This window comes from Arvicola amphibius, chromosome 3 (assembly GCF_903992535.2).
Source record: "Arvicola amphibius chromosome 3, mArvAmp1.2, whole genome shotgun sequence".
Lineage (NCBI taxonomy): Eukaryota > Metazoa > Chordata > Mammalia > Rodentia > Cricetidae > Arvicola > Arvicola amphibius.
Window position 1 is genome coordinate 184,847,167 of NC_052049.1, and position 22,428 is coordinate 184,869,594.

Below are 22,428 nucleotides of genomic sequence, written 5' to 3' on the forward strand. Positions count from 1 at the left end.
AAGGGAAGGAATACATATGTGTACAGATGTGTTGCATTTAAGTGTATCTTCTCTGCCTCTCCCCCTACCTTTTGTTGCTTTTCAGACAGGGTTTCTCTGTGTGGCCTTGGCTGCCCTAGAGCTCACTGCGTAGGCCAGGCTGGCCTCGAACTCACAGAGATCTGCCTGCCTCTGCCTCCCAAGTGCTGGGATTAAAGGTGTGCACCACCACCACCACCCGGCGCCTCTCCCTCTTTTTGAAACAGGGTCTCATGTACCTCGCTGTGTAACTGAAGATAACCTTAAATCCTCCTGCTTCCTTCCCAGAGGGCTGAGGTTACAGCCACCACATCTGGTTGTTGTTGTCATTGAGACAGAGACTCACTTTGTAGCCTAGGCTGGCCCCCAGTCCATAGGCCTCCTGCCTCAGCCTCCTGAGAGCAGGGATTACAGGAGTGTGCCACCCCACCGCACTTGGCTGCTCCTTTTGAAAACTGTTCGTTTTTCTTTTTGTCCTGGGGATCCAGAGGAGGCTCTGTACATATTAACAGTTGGTGTATCTTAGGGCAATACCCTCAGTCTCAACTAAAGTTCCCGGCTCAGCTGGGTGTGGTGGCACACACTTGCTATCTCAGCAATCAGGGCTGATTCCCAGCCAGCCTGAGCTACAATATGACACTCTGGGAGTAGGGGAAGCAACCTGTTTTCAGTCGCGAGGCCCAACCCTGCCTTCTAGGCAAGGTTTTCTCTACTGAGGTGTCTTCTAAGAAATGCTTCTGCAGAGCTAGAGAAACAGCGTAGCAGTTAAGAGCACTGGCTCGAGGACCTGGGTTCAATTCCCAGCACCCACATAGTAGCTCACAGCCTTCTGTGACTCCAGTTCTTATAACCTATTCTGTCCTCCCAGGGCACCAGGCACACATGTGCTACACAGACATACATGTAGGCAAAACATGTATATAGATAAAATGAGGACTGAAATTAAAATGAGTTGTTAGTTTCATATGAACAAGGATTCCAGGCCTTTACTTCACACCTTTTCCCTGCCAGAACATAGTTTCTGCTTGGCACTCACGGGATAGTGTCCTCTCTCTGGCATCTCCTATCACCACGGGGCAGCTTCTCAGAGTCTGCCCTGGAGCTGCGTCCCACATACCTGTTCTCCCTGCAGAACTCAGGGCGGTGTCCATGTACACAAGGACAGGCTGACGGTCACCTCTCCAGTCCTGATGTGGGTCCAGGTAAGCAAAGGGAGGCTCCCTTCCTTCTCCCATATCCAGTCCGTGTCACTGGTGCCCCCAAGGTGGCATCTCATGGGGGCATCCTTTAGCTGGAATTAAAGCAAGTTGCCTGGTTCCTGGGGCAGACCAGCCTTAGCTGGTGCCTGTACTTGTCTGCCAGGACTCTCAAGGGACTTCCAGGTACCAGAGCCCCAAAGATTGGCAAGCCCTGCCTTTGAGGATTTATTTACTGAGGTTTTTTTTTTTTAAAAAAAAATATTTATTTATTTATTATATATACAATATTCTGTCTGTGTGTATGCCTGCAGGCCAGAAGAGGGCACCAGACCCCATTACAGATGGTTGTATGCCACCATGTGGTTGCTGGGAATTGAACTCAGGACCTTTGGAAGAGCAGGCAATGCTCTTAACCTCTGAGCCATCTCTCCAGTCCTATTTATTGTTTATTTATTTTTTAAAAGCAGGGTCTCATAGCCCAGGGTGTTCTCGAACTTACTACGTGGCCAAGGATGACCTTGAACTTCTGATCCTCCTGTCTTTACCCCTTAAGTGTTGGGGTTATAGGTGTGTACCATCATGCCCATCAGGCAGTCCTGGATCTTCTACCAAATGAGCTGTGTCCCCAACCCATGCCACCTCTCAAGGGACACAGAGCCAGGCTTCCCAGTCTCTGCTGTCAGTCCAAGCATGGCCCCTGGTGTCTTAGTGTTTGTCCCCATGGCATGGTCACTCAGACTAGTGTCCTATAGTCAACTAGTCAGGCTGAGATCAACCCCAACCTAAACCTGCCTATTTAGGACCATCCACCATGCTCCACCTCTGGCCAGATGTGGTGACCTATGGAAGGATCTGTTCAACATGGACATGATAGGGCCTGGGTTGCCTCGTGACTGATGGTACCAAAGTCCTTTAACTTGAAAGACGCCGTGTGTCTGCCGAAAGCTTTTCTGCATTCTCCCGTACCTGTTGAACCATCTGTTTTGTCTGCCTGGTCATGGGTCAGACATTGAAGAGTCGAGTTAAGGATGGATTCTACCCAGACAGGTTGGCTGAGAGAAGACAGCGCCAGATCAGCGGTGGTAGTGGGAGGTCAGAGGCAAGGGTCAAGAGGTCCCAGACATTAGATTAAGGGCTGTGTCAGTGTAGGTGGGAGGAGATCCGGGGTTGCTTGTGGAGCCAGGGTGGTCACTGGGCTGTGGCAGCCTCTGGGGCTGGACTTGTTTCATGGTTTGCCAGTCCCTGCCCTCCTGTCTGAGGTTTGACAAGCGGCCTTGTAAGGGCCAGGAGTGACCTCAGCAGAAGCAGGGTTATTTCTCTGCCCTCAGAAGATACAAGCTGGGATGAGTCTCAGATTCCTGCCATGAAATGTTCGTGTATCCAGCTGTCTGTCATCTTCCATGAAATAGATACATGTTGAGACAGGTTTTCATGTATTGCAGATTGGCCTCAAACACTGTGTAACAGAGGATGACCTTGAACTTCCGATTTCCTCCTGCCTCTATCCCGCCATGCTGGGTTTTATGTGGTTTGGAGTTGGAACCCTGGGCTTTATGTATGGTAGGTAAGCGTTCTACCAATTAAACTGCACTCCAGCCCATCTGGCTGTGAGGTCTTAGGCAGTAAAACTCTGCTGGATACCACCATCTATCTCACCTACTTCTGGAAAAAGATTCCGGCCAGATCGAGAGCATTAGGTGGGCACTTGGCAGCACAACCACTGGCTGGCCTTGTGCTCCTGGGTACAGAGTCTGAACCTGGCACCCTCCTGATGGCAACATCTGCCTGGCTTGTTCCTCTTTGTTGTACTCGGGTCATTCAGATGGTGAAGCAGAAGTACGAGCAAAAGAAAAACATAATTTTGAGCTGTTTGCTCTGGTTCTTCCCCTGTGTTTGGGGGGTGCCAAGTAGAGGCGGAAATCCTGAGGATTAATGGTTTATTATTTCATTTATTTAACATTTATTTGGCCAGAGTAGGCATGGTGGTGCAGACCTGGAATCCCAGGACTTCAGAGGTGGGGGTAGAAAGATCAGGAGTTCAAGGTCATCATTAGGTCCTTCTGACCCTGCAGCTCTAGAAAAACCACGGTCGTTAAACACACTGGATTGTCTTCCCAAGGGAAAGATGAAAAACCTGTTCTTCCATCCAGAAAACTAAGAATTGGAAGTGATTGATAAGCTGGTGTTATCTGTTGGGCTGGGCCATATCAAGTGCCTACAACCAAGACAGGAAGTGGCTAATACCCCAGTGACCTCTATTAAGCTAGTACTGCTCTTATTGGAAGAAATTACGTGTACCCTGAGTTGAGTCTCAATGTGATTGTGCTTCCTTGTGCACCAGGGGTTGTATTACACCAGGAAACGTCTTTCCAAATTACATTGTGCTTAAATACACTGGGAATAAGCTGCCTCTTGTTAGTCTCCCCAAAGTCTGATTCAGGTTGATTAAGTCTATCTGCACTGGGTTTTGCTTTGTTTTGTTTTGAGATCAGATTTCTCTCTATGTCTGGCGACCATGCTGGCTTAGAACTCAGAGATCCACCTGCCTCTACCTCCCTAGTGCTGAGATTTAAGGTGTGTGCCTTTACCACCCGGCTCAGGTTTTCATTCTTATCTTGGTGAGCTGTTTGCTTCCCTTCCTGGATACCTGCAGGGACTCCCCTCACTTAGCTACATAGTGAGTTGGAGGCCAGCCTGGATTACATGAGACCCTCTCTCAAAAAAACAAAAATGGGCTGGAGAGATGACTCAATGGTTAAGAATGCTGGCTGTTCTTCCAGAGGACCTGAATTTAGCACCCAGTACCCATGTCAGACAACTCACAATCACCTGTACCTCCAGCTTCAGGGGATCTGATGACTTCTTCTGGCCTCCTCAGGCACCTGCACACATGGGACACACACATAGACACATATACACATAAATACAAATAAATGTGGGATTTTTGTTGTTGTTTTCTGTTGGATTTTCAAGACAGGGTTTCCTCTGTCTAACAGCCCTGGCTGTTAGAACTCACATTGTAGAGCAGGCTGGCCTCAAACTCACAGGGATCCTCCTCCTCCTCAGCTAATTGCAAGGCTGAGGCAGGAGGATTGCAAGTTCAAGGCCTACCCGCATTACAGAGTAAGTTTGAGGCTGACCTGGGCTAGGATTAAAGGTGTGTGCTTCTATGTCTGGAAAAAGTAAGTGTTTTAAACAGACAAACAAACAAACAAATACTGTGTTTAGCCAAATTGACCCTTTTATTTGACTGATGCGGGCTTGTTTAATGAACTCTCCTGACACAGACACTACACTGATGACCCCGCCCCCTCGGCAGAGCCTTCCGCATTTCCATGCTGAGGTTTGTGGTCTAGAGGACTCAGTGGTTCTGTTGAGTCATGGTGGATTCTGTTCTTCTTCTCAGGCTCTGGACCTGATCCTGGAGAAGATGAAGGCTTCGGGCTTTGACTTCTCTCAAGTTGTAGCCTTATCTGGAGCAGGCCAGGTTTGTCCACAGCAGTCATGTCTGCCCTGGGAACTTGGCTATCTCAGCAGCGGGTGGGGGCTGAGCTCATGGCTTCCTGTGGGGTGCATGTTTCTTTCTTTCTCTTCCCTTCCCTCCTTTCCTTTCCTCTCCCCTTCTTCCCTTCCTTCCTTGCCTCCCTCCCTTCCTTTCTTTCTTTTTCCTTTTAGATTTTCAAGACAGGGTTTCTCTGTGTATCCCTGACTGTCCTGGAACTCGCTCTGTAGACCAGGCTGTCCTGGAACTTGGCTCTGTAGACCAGGCTAGCCTCAAATGTGAGTATGCATGTTTTGGTAGAGTGACAGTACCTCCAGCTCTCTCACCTTAAGTCTATATGACTGGTTTCCTTGCTCAAGGATCTGAGATGCTCCTACTTGATATAAATAGGACATTTAGGTGGGTGTGGTGGTGTAGGCCTGTAATCCCAGCTAATTGCAAGGCTGAGGCAGGAGGATTGCAAGTTCAAGGCCTACGCGCATTACAGAGTAAGTTTGAGGCTAACCTGGGCAAGTTAATGAGACACCGTCTCAAAATCAATTAGACAGAGGGCTAGGGCTGTGAGTCAGTGGTGGGATGCTTTCCTAGCATGCATGAGGCCTGACGCCCACTTTTCGGCACTCAATAAATAAACAGTACTGAAATAGGGCAGTTAATGGGGAGCTACATACAGGTCCCATAAAGGGATGGACCGAGCATCAGATGTGCATTTATTATGGCCGTTTAGTGGCATTAAAGTGGCTTTCTAGTTCTTGGAAGGAAAAACAATAAGAAGTGATATTAGCAATGTGTTTATTTTTAGGTGTGTGTGTGTGTGTGTGTGTGTGTGTGTGTATGTGTGTGTGTGTAGGTTTGTTCACATAAGTGCAGGTGCCTTAAGAGGCCAGAAGAGGATGTTAGTTCCTCTAGAGCTGGAATCACAAGCTATTGTGAGCCCTGCTGCTGTGGCATTGAGAACCAAACTTGAGTCCTCTGCCGAAGCAACCAGCTCGGTTAACTGCTGAGCCACCTCTCCAGTCCTGAGAGTATTTTCAGTAGAGAGCTGTAGTATCCTGTTGTTTGAGAGTGTCAGCTAGTGAGTGAGTGCCAAACCCTGTGCTCAGTTCTCGAATTCTCCAGTCCCAGTGGAGATTCTGAGCTGGTAGTGGCGCTGCCAACCAGAAGAGGAGCTCTGGGCAAGCCCAGCTCTGCCTCGCAGAAGCCTGACCCAAGTCCCATCACCCAAGCTTCTGGGCCTCGACATCCTTATCTGGCACAGGGTTACTGTGACTGTTAAATACACAGAACAGTGCCTGGGACATAACACACTTCCTTATTTTTAGCTACTCTTTTTTTTTTTTTTAAATGAAAAAGCTATTTAATGTATGTGTGTATTCGTGACGTTATGCCAGGACAAATGTGTGGAGGCCTCAGGACAGCTTCTGGAAGTTGATTCTTTTTTTCTGCCATGTGGACACTCGGGGTCAATCAAGCTCAGGTTGTCAGGCTTGGCAGCAGGTGCCCAGCTCTCTCTCCAGCTTTTTCTCGTAGCCTGGAGTTCCATCCTGCCTTTCCTGTCCATGCTCCCAATCTGTACACCCACTGGCTGGGTTCTCTGTGTTCTCATCACAGTGGCTTCACAGGGTTGTGTGTGAGAGGGCGCATATATACATGTCTGTACATGTGGGTGGTCAGAGAACAGCCTTGGGTGTCATCCTTAGTTTTTGAGATAGGGTCTCATTGTTCTAGGGCTCAACAAGTAGGTCAGGCTGACTGACTGGCCAGTGAGCCCCAGGAATCTGTCTATGTCCACCTCCCCAGGACTGGGTTATAAACTCACACCTTGCCCAAATTGTTATTTTCTTTTTTAAAATTTATTTATTTTTATTTTATGGTCATTTTGCCTGCATGTATGTCTATATGAGGGTGTCAGATCTTGGAGTTACAGACAGTTGTTAGCTGCTATGTGGGTGCCGGGAATTGAACCAGGGTCCTCTGGAAGAGCAGTCAGTGCTCTTACTGCTGAGCCATCTCTCCAGCCTTATTGTTATTTTCTTTAAAATTATTTTATTATAGTGGTGGCGCACGCCTTTAATCCCAGCACTCGGGAGGCAGAGGCAGACGGATCTCTGAGTTAGAGGCCAACCTGGTCTACAAGAGCTAGTTCCAGGACAGGCTCTAGAAACTACAGGGAAACCCTGTCTCGACAAACCAAAAAACAAAAACCAAAAAAAAAATTATTTTATTATTTTATGTGTATGGGTAGTTTGCCTACATGTATGTCAACTGGTTGTGAGCCTCCCTGTGGGTACTGGGAACTGAATTTAGGTCTCTGGAAGAGCAGCCAGTGCTCTTAGCCACTGAGCCATCTTCCTAGCCCTCTAAATTTTTTTTGAAGTTTACTTATTTGTTATTTTTTCTATATATGAGTGTTTCGTCTACATGTATGTCTCTGCACCACATGAACACCCGGTACCTGCAGAGGCCAGAAGAGGGTATCAGATTTTCTGGAGCTGTAGTTGTTACAGGTGGTTGGAGCTATCTTGCAGATGCCAGGAGTTCAGCCTAGGCCCCCTGAAGAGCAGCCAGTGCTCTTAACCACTGAACCATCTCTCCGTTCCCCCCAGGTTATTTTATTTGTTTATTTAGGTTTTTCAAGACAGGGTTTCTCTGTGTAACAGCCTTGTCTGTCCTGGAACTCGCTCTCTAGACCAGGCTGACCTCAATCAAATTTACAGAGATCCATCTGTCTCTGCTTCCCGGGTGCTGGGATTAAAGGTGTGTTCCATCACCGCCCGGCTCCAGGTTATTTTTTTAAATGTGGGACCAAACGTAGGTCCTCATGCTTGCGAGACAAGCCCTGTGATGACTAAGCCGTCTCCTGAGCCCTGGAACTGTAGTTACAGATGGTTGGAGCTACAGGGTTTTGTAATTGCATTTTTTTTTTTTTTTTTTTTTTTTTGGTTTTTCGAGACAGGGTTTCCCTGTAGTTTCTAGAGCCTGTCCTGGAACTAGCTCTTGTAGACCAGGCTGGCCTCAAACTCAGAGATCCGCCTGACTCTGCCTCCCGAGTGCTGGGATTATAGGCGTGTGCTACCACCGCCCGGCTTGTAATTGCATTTTTGCGTCTTGCCCTCACTCATTTCATTGTCTTGGACATCAGGGTCTGTAATAACCTATGAACTCATGTCTGGCGTGATCTTGCTACACAGTATGTTTGTTAAGTGAATAAATGGCATGGGACAACTTCAGGCACCATTGTAGACGATATTTGAAAAATTAGTACAGTTTGACAAAAGATACCAAGATACAGACTGATGATTCTAGAACCCTTCCCGCAAGCTTTGAGGTGACGTGAAGGAGTTCCTTCTCATTTTATGGAAGTGGAAACCTCGCGTCGTAAGGTGCTGAGCTACGTGACAAAGAGATAGATAGTCCTGGAGACTTTTATTTCTGTGTTTGTTTTTGGCCTGAGGCCTGGCTCTGCGTCTGCAGGAGACTGTGGCTCCGGGCGTGATACATGAACCTGTGCTTGTGTTCCCCTCAACAGCAACACGGAAGCGTTTACTGGAAGACTGGAGCCAGCCTGGCGCTGTCGAGCCTGTCACCAGCTCTCCCATTACACCAGCAACTCCAGGTGAAGACGCTTGTGAATCTAATAGACCCGCAGAGCCTGCAGAGCGACCCCTGTGTCCAGTGAACCCAGCAATCTGGGACACCTCTGCACCGTCTTGAGTGGGAGGTGGAATATGGTCTGCTTTGTTCCCAAGCTGAAGTCACCTTGGCGTTGCCCAGAGGTTCAGATGGCCCCTCATTAATGAGTCCCTTCCTTCGCAGAGTAGCCGTGGGCCCCTTGGTGATACTGGGAGGTGGGGTCTCCAGTTTCCCTTCGCCTCCTGTTTCCAAAGCCCCAGTTGACCTGCGCTCTGGTCCCGCTGTTGCCCTCTGTCCGTCTCCTGCAGCCTGGTTTGCCCAGGCGACTTTAACAGAGATCATCCAGCCTCGGGCTTCCTTGAGAGACCTTGCTGGTCCTGCAGAGGGCTTGTCCCCAGGGTCTTCCTGACAGGATGGGCAGTGTGACTGCCAGCCCCAGGGTTGCCTGTATTCAGTGGTAGAAGGGAAACCCAAACCTCCCCTGTTCTTTCCAGGCCTGCTTCTCCATCAGCGACTGCCCAATATGGATGGACTCCAGTACCTCAGCCCAGTGCCGCCAGCTGGAGGCTGCTGTGGGCGGAGCCCGGGCTCTCAGCTGCCTCACAGGGTCTCGGGCCTATGAGGTAGGTAACACCCATGCCAGAATGGGGAGTAAGGCTCTGGGAGGATCTAGTGAGCACCCAGCCTCCCAGATGGGCAGGGACCGTCTGAACTGATGCTAGTGTTGGTCCCCGAAACCAGGCTTCATGCTGGCACTGGGTTCTTTTGGTTTTTAAAGACAGGGTTTCTCTGTGTAGCTTTGGAGTCTGTCCTGGCACTCATTTTGTAGACCAGGCTGGCCTTGAACTCACAGAGATCCTCCCGCCTCTGCCTCCCAAGTGCTAGGATTAAAGGCGTGCACCACCAATGTCCAGCTTGGCCCCGGGTTCTAATCCAGGCTGCACTGTCTCATTTAGTAGGCAATGGCAATATCCTTGCATGTAGTCCCAGGCCAGGGCTGGGGTATGGACATGTCTGCACCCCTACTGGAACAACTGTGTAGGAGGAGGGGTGGCTGGCTGCCTCAGACTCGTAGTCTGTGACCTCATGATAGCAAGTGGAGCAGAGTCTATTTGAGGTGCTTTTGAGTTTGAAAGAAGTTAGAGCCCAGCAGACTTAACTCAAGAAGCCCCAAAAGCTTCAGCCACTGCCCTAGAGTTTGTTGTGATTGGGTATCTTTGGTCACATGACTATGGCTTAAGTAAGGGATAGAGGTCTAGAGATTGCTCTGCAGGTCGGAGTATTTGCAGAGGTTCGGTTCCCAGGGCATCAGGTGACTGACTAGCACCTGCATGTAACCCCAGCTCCAGGGTGTTGGACACTCACTTCCGGCCTTCTCGGGCATCTCCATGGACATTCACGCACACAGGCATGTCCATTTTATTTATGTGAGGAAGCCACACATTTACCTCCCTCACAAGCAAAGTGAAAGTAAAGGCAAAGTATTTTTAAACCTAGTTAGAGCACTAACAGTATGGTTTCCACAAGAAGATTATCTGAGCCCCCGCCTCTGGTCTCATGAAGCTGGGAAGCGGGCTCTGTGGTTAACAGCACTGGTTGCTCTGGCAGAGGACCTGGGTTTAGTTCCCAGCCCCTACAATGACGGCTCGTAACTACCTGTAGCTCTAGCTCCAGGGTGATTAAATGCTTTTCAGAACTTGGTAGGTTCCTGCACACACACGGTGCACAGACACACACTCAGGCATACACATTAATTACATAAATAAATATATTTTAAGGACAGTTACAGTAAGGGCTAGCCACAGTGCTGACTGCCCAAGAGCTTGTCACTAAGAACATTTTCAGAACTCAAAGGCCAAAATACACCGTCTTCCGTGCTTGGCTGGTAACAAGCATGTCTGGATTTAGGGTTTTTCAGAGCTATTGGTACTCTACGCCACATCCAGATCGTGCTATGCTAACTGCACTTTGAGATTATTCTGTGTAGGGTCAGAGTGTCTAAGAATCTGTGCTCTTTTCTCCCCAGCGCTTTACAGGCAACCAGATAGCAAAGGTCTTCCAGCAAAACCCCGAGGCCTACTCGCACTCCGAGGTAGGTGAGCCTTGTGTTCCATCAAAGTCACACTTAAATCCTGTTGTTCACACTTAAATCAGTGCAGACACACCTCGTATACATTGGCTAAGGCCTTTGGTGAGCAGGTGTTAAGTGATTCAGAGAGGGGCTGTTTAGATGTCCCGGAGGGTTCAGGGACTTGCCTCCAAGCCCGACCGCCTGAGTTCAATCCCCACGATCTACAGGGTCTTTTCTACAGGAGCCCAGGAGCCATAGGCTGCACCACACGGCCTCAGTGTGTTCCAGGCTCTCCTGTCCAGATTTGTGTAAACATACTGGATGATGTTTGCACAATGATAAAATTGCTTAGGACGTTCTTCCTTTGTCCTTCCCGCCTTCCTTTCCTTTCCTAAATTTATTATTTTATTAAAAAGAAAAAATATCCCATTTATCTAGTTGTGTGAATGGGTATGTGTGTGGAGGTCAGAGGATAGTTTATGGGAGCTGATTCTCTCCTTGTACCACATGGGGTCCAGAGATGGAACTCAAGTTTTTAGGCTTGGTAGCAACTCCCCAGCCTACTGGACCATCTTGCTGGCCATCCTTCCTTATTTTTTATTTTCCTTTTTTATTTGTCTTTTCGGCAGCAGGATTTAACTATGTAGTGCAGGCTAGCCTGGAACATGTGATCCTCCTGCCTCGGATTCTGGAGTGCTGGGGTTACAGGTGTGCCCCTCCGTGCTTGGTTCCTTTTTGGAGTTCACTGCTTGTGACAAATAACTGACAAGCAGCTCAGAGGAGAAAGAGTTGACTCTGCCCACTGGCTTGAGGGCGCAAGTCCATCATGGCAGGGCAGCTGAAGCCTCAGGAGCTTGAGGCTGCTGATCACACCGTGTCTCTAGTCAGAATGCAGAGAGAAGGATGGAGAGGTGGCTCACTAGCTGCTTTTGCAGAGGACCTAGGTTTAGTTCCCAGCACCCACATGGCAGCTCCCTGCCATCTGTCACTCCAGTTCCAGGGCTTTGACATCCTCTTCTGGCCTCTGTGAGCACCAGGTACTTATATGCTGTGTGGTGCCAGCATAAATGCATGCAGACAAAGGCTCAAATTCATAAGATAAGATAAGAAACCCTAAAGGCCGCAGAGAGAGATGAATGTCGATGCTCAGGTCTCCTTTTCCTTTCTGCTCAGTCCAGAGCTCCAGCTCACGGGTGGTGCTGCTGACACCTGGAGTGGTCACGTGGGTCACCCAGGGATCAACAGGGACCGTCCCGAAGCCTGGCTTCCACAACCAACTACATACTGTGCTTTTGTACATGTCTGGCAAATTCATAAGAGTTATAAACATTCATTAGTTTTACTTGTTTACTTTTTTTTTGAGACTGGATCTCACATAGCCCAGGTAGTTCTCAAACTGTGTATGAAGCCAAGTCCTCCTTCCTCCACCTCCCAAATGCTGGAATTATAGGTGTGCCCCACTACATGTGACATTTTGTATTTTGAGTGTGGTGTCTGGGACAGGCTTTTGCTTTGAACTCATTTTAGACCGTGTTGGCTTCAAACCCCTGCCTCTCCCTCAAGTGCTTAGAACACAGGACTATACCACTATACCTGGCAGCAGTTTATTATTTAATGATTCCAGCTTCCAGATTACTCTGCAGCGTTAGCCACTAAGAAATGAAACCTTCCCGAAGGTGTGTGTGTGGATCAAGGCATTTGTCCCAATGGGGACTAGAGGTGGTGGCTCCCCTCTCTAAAGATTCTGAGGACGATGCTTACAGTTCATCAGTGATTCTCTTGGGGATGTGATTGGGTGTTGTAGCTTCTTGGTGTGTGTGGGGGTCAGTTTGTCTTTAAACTTGTGGTAGTTTTGAGAGTCTTGGTTCATTCTGTGTTCTGTGGCCACACATCCACTTCTCCATGACCAAATGCCAAAGACATGGAAGTGGAGTGAAGAATTGAGGGTGTACGAATGGATTCCAGGTGGAAAACTAGCCTTCCTAAGTGTGACGTGTTCACAGGGCTCTGGCTTTTGTTGTCATCAATCATGATAGTCTTGTAGCCTAAACCAGTACTATGCAGAACTGGCTGCTTCTGAATACTGGATACTCTGTTTCTATCACTCCCTGCTGAAGTTTCAGCTTCCTTCCTCCCTCCCTCTCTTGCCCCTCTCTCTCTTTCTCTCTCTCTCTCTCTCTCTCTCTCTCTCTCTCTCTCTCTCTCTCTCTGTGTGTGTGTGTGTGTGTGTGTCTATGTGTGTATGTGTGTGTCTGTGTACATGCACAGAAAGCGTACCACAGCTTAGGGTGTGTGGAAGCGAGTCCTTTCTCACCCTTCTCCCTTCTCTTCCAGAGGATTTCCCTGGTCAGTAGCTTTGCTGCTTCGCTGTTCCTGGGTGGGTACTCGCCCATCGACTACAGTGATGGTAAGCTTCAGCGCATATAAAAAACGCTTGTTCACGTGCAGGGGGGCCATGGAGGCTGCAAGCGCCTCATCCAGCCTGGGTGGGTGCCAGTTAGGCAGCTGTCTTATCATTCCAAGAAGGAAGGACTATTAGTTATCTTCTGGTGTACAACAAGTGTCCCCATCACTTATTGGCTTAAGATGGCAAATGTTTAAGTTCTCCCTTGTTACCTGAGAATCCCTTAGTCCAGAATGTAGCAGTAGCTGGACTGGTTGGTCCTAGTTCAAGATCGCTCCCAGGGTAGGCAAATTAGCAGCCAGCCAGGGCTACAGGCATCTGAAGGCTTCACTGGAGCTGCAGGATCTGCTTCAGAATCTTGTACAAGACCTTTGGCAGGAGGTGTCTAAAGTGCCTCTGTAAGGTTGTTGATGACATCGCAGGAAGGGTGGGGGGGGCAAGGAGAGAAGGGGCCTGGGCCTGCAGGGGGGGGAGGGTGGGGAACAGTGAGAGAGGGGCCTGCAGGGAGGGAGGGAGGTGGGCAGTGGGCAGTGGGAGAGGGGCCTGCAGGGAGGGAGGGAGGGGGACCAATGAGGTAAGGATCCTGCAGAGAGGGAGGGAGGGGGTCAATGAGAGAAGGGGCCTGCAGGGAGGGAAGGAGGGGGGCAGTGAGAGAGGGGCCTGCAGGGAGGGAAGGAGGGGGGGCAGTGAGAGAGGGGCCTGCAGGGAGGGAGGGGGCAGTGAGAGAGGGGCCTGCAGGGAGGGAGGGAGGGGGACCAATGAGGTAAGGATCCTGCAGAGAAGGAGGAAGGGGGGCAGTGAGAGAGGGGCCTGCAGGGAGGGAGGGAGGGGGCAGTGAGAGAGGGGCCTGCAGGGAGGGAGGGAGGGGGCAGTGAGAGAGGGGCCTGCAGGGAGGGAGGGGCAGTGAGAGAGGGGCCTGCAGGGAGGGAGGGAGGGGGCAGTGAGAGAGGGGGCCAAGAGGAAGCTGTAGTTGTCCCTTGCTGATATTTGAAGTGGCAGAGTCAGTCACCCCTTCAGTTTCATCCTTCTGGGACAGGGTTGGGGACACCTCACAGGGTGTGAGTATCTGACTCCCACAAGCGGGGTGTTGTGTGTATTTACTATTTAGCCTAATTTTTTTCTGTGAGATGTGGTCTCTTGTAGCCCAGGCTGGCTTTAAGCTTACAGCAAAGCTGCCGATAACCTGAACTCTTGACCTTCTTGCTTTTGCCTTCTAATTTCTGGGGTGACAGGTGTGTGCTACCATGCTGAGCATTTGGGAGTTGGCTTTGTTTTGATTTTAGGGTTTTATGATGGAGGAGGGTCATCTATATATCTGTTCTTTTATTGGTTAATTAATAAAACTGCTTGGCCTGATAGGTCAGAACATAGGTAGGCGGAGTAAACAGAACAGAATTCTGGGAGAAAGAAAGCAGAGTCAGGCAGATGCCTCAGGCAGTCGCCTTGCTTCTCCTCTTTGAGACAGACGCAGGTTAAGATCTCTCCTGGTAAGCGACCACCTCGTGGTGCTACACGGATTACTAAATATGGGTTAATCAAGATGTGAGTAAGAGGCTGAAACTAATGGGCCAAGCAGTGTTTAAATGAATACAGTTTCTGTGAAATTATTTCGGGTGTAAAGCTAGCTGGATGGCGGGGCACAGCCCTGCCGCTCCTTCTACAGTTTTAAAAAATGAATTTATTTTATTTAATTGTACATGTGTGTCTGTGTGTGTCTGTGTGTGTATCTGTGTGCAGGTGCCCATGGAGGCTGGTGGCATCAGATCCCTCTGTAGTTTGGCACTGTAGGAGGCTGTAAGGCTCCTGATGTGGGTACTGGAAACCAAAGTTGGGTCCTCTACAAGAGTAGCACAAGCTCTTAATCCCTGCGCCATCTCTCTAGCCTCTGGTGTTAGTTTTTATGAAACAGGATTTTGCCATGTGCCTCAGGTTAGCCTTGAACTCGGAATGTAGCCCAGACTGGCTTCAAACCCATAGCAATCCTCCTGCCTCCTGAGGGGCTTTGACTATAAATGTATGTCGCCTTGTCCTGCTCAGAATTGTGAGCTTTTAGTATCAAAACTGATAAGCTGCCAGGCGGTGGTGGCGCACGCCTTTAATCCCAGCACTCGGGAGGCAGAGACAGACGGATCCCTGTGAGTTCGAGGCCAGCCTGGTCTACAAGAGCTAGTTCCAGGACAGGCTCCAAAGCCACAGAGAAACTCTGTCTCGAAAACCCCCCCCCAAAAAAAAACAAAACTGATAAGCTAGAAGTGACTGATGATGCCAGCAGGAAGGAGAAGGGGGAGGAAGTCACTGGAAGGTGAGCGTAAGAGGATTTTAGTCCATTTTCAGTTGATATAATAAACATACCTGAGACCAGGTAATATAGAAAGAGTGGAGGTTATTTAGGTGACAGTTCATTGGCAGAGTACTTGCCTACCTAGAATGCATGAAGCCCTGGGAACTTCCTGGCACCATGTAAAACTGTGTGTATTGGTGTGTGCTGTTATCCCTTCCCTTGGGGGTTGGAGGGAGGACGATCCAAAGTTCCAGGTCATGCTCGGCTACATAGTAAGTTCAGGGTCAGCTTGGGATATGAGACCCTGTCCTAAGAAGAAAAAGAAAAAGAAAAAATGATTTTTTGATTTCAGGCATTCAAACCTGTTTGGTAGCCTGTGAGGCCTTCTTGCATCATGACATGTGAAAACAGCGAGTGGCTCAGGTCTGTTCTAGAGAGATGGCTCAGTGGTTAAGAGCATGCACTGGTCTTTCAGAGGACTTAAGTTCAGTTCCTAGCACCCATGTCTGGTGGCTCACAACTACTGGGACCTCCAGCTCCAGGGGATCCAACAGCCTCTTCTGGGCTCTGTGGGTGATTGCAGTCATGTGCACATAACTACAGACAGACACATAAACACATCATCAAAAATAATAAATCTTGGGAGAGATGGCTCAGTGGTTAAGAGTGCTGGCTGATCTTCCAGAGGCCCTGAGTTCAATTTTTAGCACCCACATGGCGGCTCACAACGGTCTGCAACTCGAATTCCAGGGATGCAATGCCTTCACACTAACTATATACACGCAAAACACCAGCACAAATAAATAAATAAATAAATAAATAAATAAATAAATAAATAAATAAATAAATATTTAAAAGTATAAAAATATGGCCAGGTGGTGGTGGCGCACACCTTTAATCCCAGCACTCGGGAGGCAGAGGCAGGTGGATCTCTGAGTTCAAGGCCAGCCTGGTCTACAGAGTAAGTTCCAGGATAATCTGTCTCAAAAAAAAGTATAAAAATACCATCATAAGAACCCTATCTTAAGTGTCTTTTTCCTGGAAAAAAGCATGATATTGGGAACTCTCAGAGGGCTTCCCTCTGCCAGGACTGCCCCTGGATGCCTTGAAACCCACAGGACATAGGGACCTATTTCTGGTTAACATTTTGGTCGGACCCTGTTCCTGGCAGGCCTCAGAACAGCAGATTTTCAGGCTTCCGTATGACAAGTGTCTGTGGAGAGCAGTTGGAGGAGGTGGAGACATGGTATACTTACAAGGGTTCTGCTGCCTCCTAAGTGTGTTGTCTTCCTTCTGTGATGAAACTGGTCCAGCCACAGGGCTGGAGAGATGGCTCAGAGATCCTGTAGAAGCCCTGGGCTCTTCCCAGCACTCATGACAGCTTACAACCATCTGTGGCTCCAGTTTCAGGAGCATATGACATATATTCTGCCTTCCACTGGCACTGCGAATGTGTGTGCACAGACATACATGCAGGCAAATATTCATACACATAAAACACAAGTAAATAAATCTTAAAAAGCAAAAACAAATAAAGAGACCTAGCTATACATTTACACTAGAGAACTAGCTTTCTCTGCCAATTTCACCACCTCCTCCAATGCCCCAGCCTCCAGATGGTTTTTGTTGTTATTTGTTTGTTTGTTTGTTTGTTTTATTTGAGACAGGGTTTCTATGTGTGGCTTTGGAACCTGTCCTGGAACTAGTTCTTGTAAACCAGGCTGGCCTCGAACTCACAGAGATCCAGAGATCCGCTTGCCCTTGCCTCCCAAGTGCTGGGATTAAAGGCGTGCGCCACCCCACCCCCGCTCTCCACATGTTTTTATTTTTGTTTCTGTTTCTTTCCTTCTTTCTTCCTTGCTTAGGTTCTGGAATGAATTTGTTGCAGATCCAGGAAAAAGTCTGGTCCCAAGCTTGCCTTGGTGCCTGTGCCCCCCGTTTGGAGGAGAAGCTCGGCTCACCAGTCCCTTCATGCTCAGTTGTGGTAAGTCCTGTTTTCAGTGATGGCGCCTGTGGGGTACTGGCACTCTGGTGGAGCCTAGGAGGGCATGCATATCCATGCACGCACGCACGCACGCACGCACGCACACACACACACACACACACACACACACTTTACTTAAACATAAACTCAACATTTGACGTTAGTCAGACTATCTGACTATCTGGATTAGAGGCTTGTCCACAGCAGTGCTAGATTTCCAAACTCTTGGAAGGATTTCTGGGTGTCTGCACACCTAGGGATAAAAATGCATCGTGCTGAAGTTCTGGGCATTAGCATGGAAGAGTGCAGCCGGCAGGCTCTGGAAAACATAAGCACTAAGGACCTGATAGACCACAGGCCCTGGCATCACACTGACCGAGATTAAACCCCGTCTTTGCTTAGGCCTGCTTGTTTATGGTTCATTGTTGGTTTTGCTTTGTTTTGTTTGAGGCAGGGTCTCTCTATAGGCCTTGATGGCCTGGAACCAGGCTGGCCTAGAATGCACAGAATTCCACCTGCCTCTGCCCCCCAGTGCTGAGGTTGAAGGTGTGTGCCACTGTACCTGGCCCAGCCTGCTTCTGTTTAATCAGTGTTCCCACTTCCTCATCTGGGAATAATCCTGTCTCTTTTACAAGGCTCCTGTGCAATTGAGATGAGATGTAGTGTATTTTGGATGGTGTTTGGACACACTAGTAAGTTAAGGGCACTTGACCGTGAGTATAGTACCACCCGTTTGGAATGGATCTGGATTAAACACCCAAGTGTGATCTGGTTGGCCAGCCCTGTTCTTGACTCTACAGAGGAGACATGGGAGTAAAGAGGGTCCAGGTGTCTTTTGGTACACATGACACACATATGAAGCCAGAACAATAAAAAAAGAATCCCATATGGGACAGATGGCTGATAGTGAAGGAAAGAGGAGCCTTGGGTCATGGGCCACCAGGAAGATAGGCTGTTGCCACGCTCAGGCATAGCCACTGTTTTCTCGTAAGATTCTCACTGACTTGTTACTGTGGGCAGAATACCAAACCACTGTTCCCCAGGTATTCTGTGAAGCCAGAAGGCAGAGCTGAAGGGAGAGAAATCCTGCCCAGAGAAGCCTACAGTGCAAGATGCAAAGGCATGGATGCCGCAAGACAGAAAAGGCAAACAGATAACTGACAGCTTCTGTTTGAAGCAACACAGAAGGCCAGACAGTGGTGCGGACATTAAAAAAAATTACCAAGGCATAAACCAAGGGAGAATTAGTTAAAACAAGAGGCCCAGTGTCCAGAGAGGATCACGCTGCTGAAAGACCTTCGGAGTTCACAGACTGCAGCCAGTCTGTGTGGGGTCCCCATCAGGGTGGACAGGCAGATACCAAAGTTACCTTGCTGAGCAACGAATGTTACAGCATACATTGTTTTATTTGAGACTGGGGCATTTGTAACATGCCATGCTCATTAGGAATTAGGCTTCCGCTGGGCCTTAATCCCAAGCAGAGACAGGTGGATCCAAGGCCAACCTGGTCTACAGAGCTAGTTCCAAGACAGCCAGGCTTACACAGAGATTCCTGTCTCAAAAAAAAAAAAGTAGGATTCAAGCATGGGGTGGTGGCCTAGGCCTTTGATCCTAGCACTGAAGGGTAGAAGCAGGTGGATCCAGACCAGCCTGGTCTACATAGCAAGCGCCAGAACAGCCAGAGCCACACAGGGAGACCCTGTCTCCAAAAACAACAAGCAACAAGAAAGTTAGGCTTCAGTTGTTTATGAGATATCGGGTCACGAGGGGTCAAGCCCCAAGTAAGTGGATGTGGCCTGATTGTTGAAGTGTGGAAATTTTGCTTTTATGTATGTATGTATGTATGTATGTATGTATGTCTGTACACTGAGCCCCTGGAATGTTACTGCGATCCGTGGCCTTTTGTTTTATGTGAAATGGAGACCAAGTCTTTGTCTAAGGCTTTGCCTAAGGCTTTGCTCTCCGCACACCAAGAATGCATCTAAGGGAGTCTTCTTCAGAGGCTAGTTCTGGAGGAATCTGAAAGAGCCAGTTCTGAAGAATGCATTTTTTTTTTTTTTACTAACAAACCATGTATCAAAAGTCACGGTGGCTTCATGCAGGTGTCACCCCTGCTGGAGCCATGCTTTCTGTATTGGACTGGCTTCATGCAGGTGTCACCCCTGCTGGAGCCATGCTTTCTGTATTGGACGTCCCTGACTCATGTGTTCTATGAGTGTGTAGAGCAGCCATCATCAAAGAGGCATGGGAACCTGTGGGTGAGTGACTGCCTCCGGTTTGTCCCCGGAGAGACAGTCCTCAGGACCAATCCCAGCTTCCAGATATTCCTCTGTGGCTTCAGACTGTGTGGCCTTTGGGGTGCCCAGTGGGACAGTGGACTCTTGTTTTCTCTAGTCTCCTAGGTCTCTCCTCCAAGGTAACCTGCATGCAGGCCCCATCACTCCCTGGCTTCTGAGGCAACCCAGGTCAAGATATTTCTTTTCCCAGGGGATGGCTTGTTCTGATGGAAACAAAACATGGCTGGCTGGAACCAAGTTGTCTTCCCCTACACTGGGGGAAAATACTTTAAAAACGTGTTTCTTGCCAGGTGGTGATGGCGCACACCTTTAATCTCAGCACTCGGGAGGGAGAGGCAGGCAAATCTCTGTGAGTTTGAGGCAAGCCTGGTCTACGAAGTAAGTTCCGGGACAGCCAGGGCTACACAGAGAAACCCTGTCTCAAAAAACAAAACAAAACAAAAAAATATTGTTTCTTTGAGGCAATCTTATTTTGTAGCCCATGCTGACCTAATGCTGTGTAGTCCAGACTGGTCTTGAATTTATGACCATCCTTCTGTCTCAGCTTCCTAGGTGTTGGGATTATAGGCATTAACCACCATGCCCTGCCTTTTCTAACTTCTTTCTATATAATATTTATCTCTTTGGGAAGAGATGATCTCTGCTCTTGTTTTAAAGGAGTCCCCTACCATAAACTGCTAATTTTTGGTTAATTTTCATTATTATTATTATTATTATTATTATTATTATTATTAATTTTTGAGACAGGACCTCTGGGATCCCAGGCTGGCCCAGTACTTGCTGTGTAGCCCCGCTGGCCTTAAACTCTTCTGAGTGCTAAGATTACATGTATAGCACCATGTCTCTCTTAAAATTTTTTTAAAGATTAATTTATTTTGCATGTGAGAGTGGTTGCCTACATGTATGTGTGTTCAGCGTGTGCATGCAGTGCCCACAGAGTTAGAAGATTCCCTGGAACTGGAGTTATGAGTGGTTGTGAGTCACCATGGGGTGCTGGGAACTGAACCCAGGTCCTCTGCTGTAGCACTAAGTGCTTTTAACTGCTGGGTCATCTCTCCAGCCCCCTTGCCATGTTTGGTTTTACAGGGTGCTGGGGTTCAAATCCAGTGTTTTATGCAGGCTAGTTGAGTATTCTGACAAATGAATTACACCTCTAATCCACCCCTTTTTCTTGAGACAATCTCATGTGGTTCAGGTTGACCTTGAGTGTGCTATCTAGTTCAGGCTTGCCTTGAACTTGCTTTGTAGCCCAGGCTAACCCTGAAGTTAGTTTTTGTTTTAGAACATTGTTCTATGCACTTGCCCATCTGATTAGTCTAGTCTGATTGCTGGCATAATAAACAAGCAAGCAAGGCATTTGCTGTATCTGTGAGCTTGCTTCCCAATGCTCTGTTCCTTTCTTCAACATTGTATCCAGAATTTGGTGTTCACAAAGTAGGTACAAGTTAAAGATTGCTATGTTCTAACTACCCTCAATCTCAGACTCCCATGATTCTTGAGGTGACCTCAGGCCTGTGGTTCCACACCTGTTCTGGGCTCCTTCTGCTGGGTGTGCCTGGGAAGGATGATGGCGCTCCAGGCTCTGCCACGGATGCCTACAGCATCCTCATGGCCTGAGGTGTGGAAGATTCTTCAGCTCCAGTGACCTGGAGCCAGGAGTCTCCTGGGTTGTGGTGAGCATGACTACTGAGCAGGCTGTGGTTACATCAGCAGAACACAGGTACTCTCTCTCTAGGGAGCCATTTCTTCCTACTATGTCCAGCGCTATGGATTCCCTCCGGCATGCAAAGTGGTGGCCTTCACTGGGGACAACCCAGGTAAGTGCTCAGGAGGAGTTGCTCTCCAAGTGACTGTGGGTTTGCTGGACTTCCTGCCTTTCTCCATAGATATCTAACTGAGATGGGGTCTCCCTCTGAAAGCCTGGATCTTCCTGTGTAGCTCAGACTGACCTCAGGTGCTCATTGGTCCTCCCTCCCTGGGTATGGGGATACAGATGTGAGCCACCACATCTGGTTCATACCGGACTTTTAAAGAGTTACACTCGTCTTCTTGTTTATGTCTCTCTCTCGTGTGTATATGCAGGTGCACTTGTGTGTGCAGATGCATGAGCACGTGTGTGTATGTGTGTGTGTGTGTGTGTGTACGCATGTATAGACCAGAGGACAGCCTCTCATGTCTGCCATTCCTCATATGCTGCTTACCTTCCTTTTTTAAAGTTTAGGTTTCTCACTAACCTGGAACTCTTAGTTAGACTGGGCCACTTTGTGGTAGAGCCTCAAAGATCTACTAGGTCTCCACCTCTCCAGTGCTGGAACCCAGCACTGGGTGTATAAGGGTATGCTGCCACGCTCAGCCCACAGTCTAGTTTCTTGATGAAGCCTTCTGTGGTGTTCTCTTTCCCTCTGAAATCTGACTCTGTCTCAACCCCAGCCTGGTCCTGACCTGTTCCAGCTACCATCTCGACTTCTCCAGCCCTTCCTTCAGGACACTGTTTTGAGGTCATTAGAGCCATAAACACAGTTTGTTTCTTGTGGCACCCCCCACCTTGCCTCTTCTTCATGAATTCTCAAGACCTCTGGTGTAGACAGAGACTGCACTTTCTTTTCCCAGACACCCAGACCCGAATAATCACACAAAAACTGTATTAATTACAACACTGGCCAAGGGCTCAGGCATATTCCTTGTTAGCTCTTATATCTAAATTAACCCATTTCTATTCATCTATGTATTGCCATGAGGCTGTTCCTTACCAGTAAGGTTCTGGCATCTTTCTCTTTCGGCAGCTACATGACGTCTGCCAGACTCCAGTTTCTTTCTCCCTGTATTCAGTTTAGTTTTCCCACCTAGTTCTAATCTGCCCTGCCATAGGCCAAAGCAGCTTCTTTATTAACCAACAGCAATCAAACACATTCACAGCATACAGAGGGGAATGGTACATCGCTCTGGTCTCTGAAGAAAGACCAGATAGGCCACTCTGAGGAGTATGCTGTGTGCTCCACAGGGCAACCCACCCTGTTCCTAACCCTTCAAAGAATAGTG

General features: G+C 48.5%; 1 protein-coding gene across 3 annotated transcripts in view; it reads left to right on the forward strand.

Moving 5' to 3' along the window:
• Positions 1-22,428, forward strand: part of Xylb (xylulokinase) — a 39,946-nt gene that overhangs the window by 2,722 nt on the left and 14,796 nt on the right. Inside the window, exons 4-11 of one of the 3 annotated variants that reach the window (XM_038323321.1) lie at positions 1,151-1,220; positions 4,624-4,704; positions 8,249-8,335; positions 8,847-8,975; positions 10,379-10,444; positions 12,758-12,830; positions 16,974-17,092; positions 21,125-21,206. In XM_038323321.1, coding sequence (XP_038179249.1) covers positions 1,151-1,220; positions 4,624-4,704; positions 8,249-8,335; positions 8,847-8,975; positions 10,379-10,444; positions 12,758-12,830; positions 16,974-17,092; positions 21,125-21,206 — 707 coding nt within the window. Of the gene's footprint in view, positions 1-1,150; positions 1,221-4,623; positions 4,705-4,962; positions 4,998-8,248; positions 8,336-8,846; positions 8,976-10,378; positions 10,445-12,757; positions 12,831-16,973; positions 17,093-21,124; positions 21,207-22,428 lie in introns of those variants that run through there. The other 2 variants (XM_038323323.1, XM_038323324.1) reach the window with 2 other exon arrangements.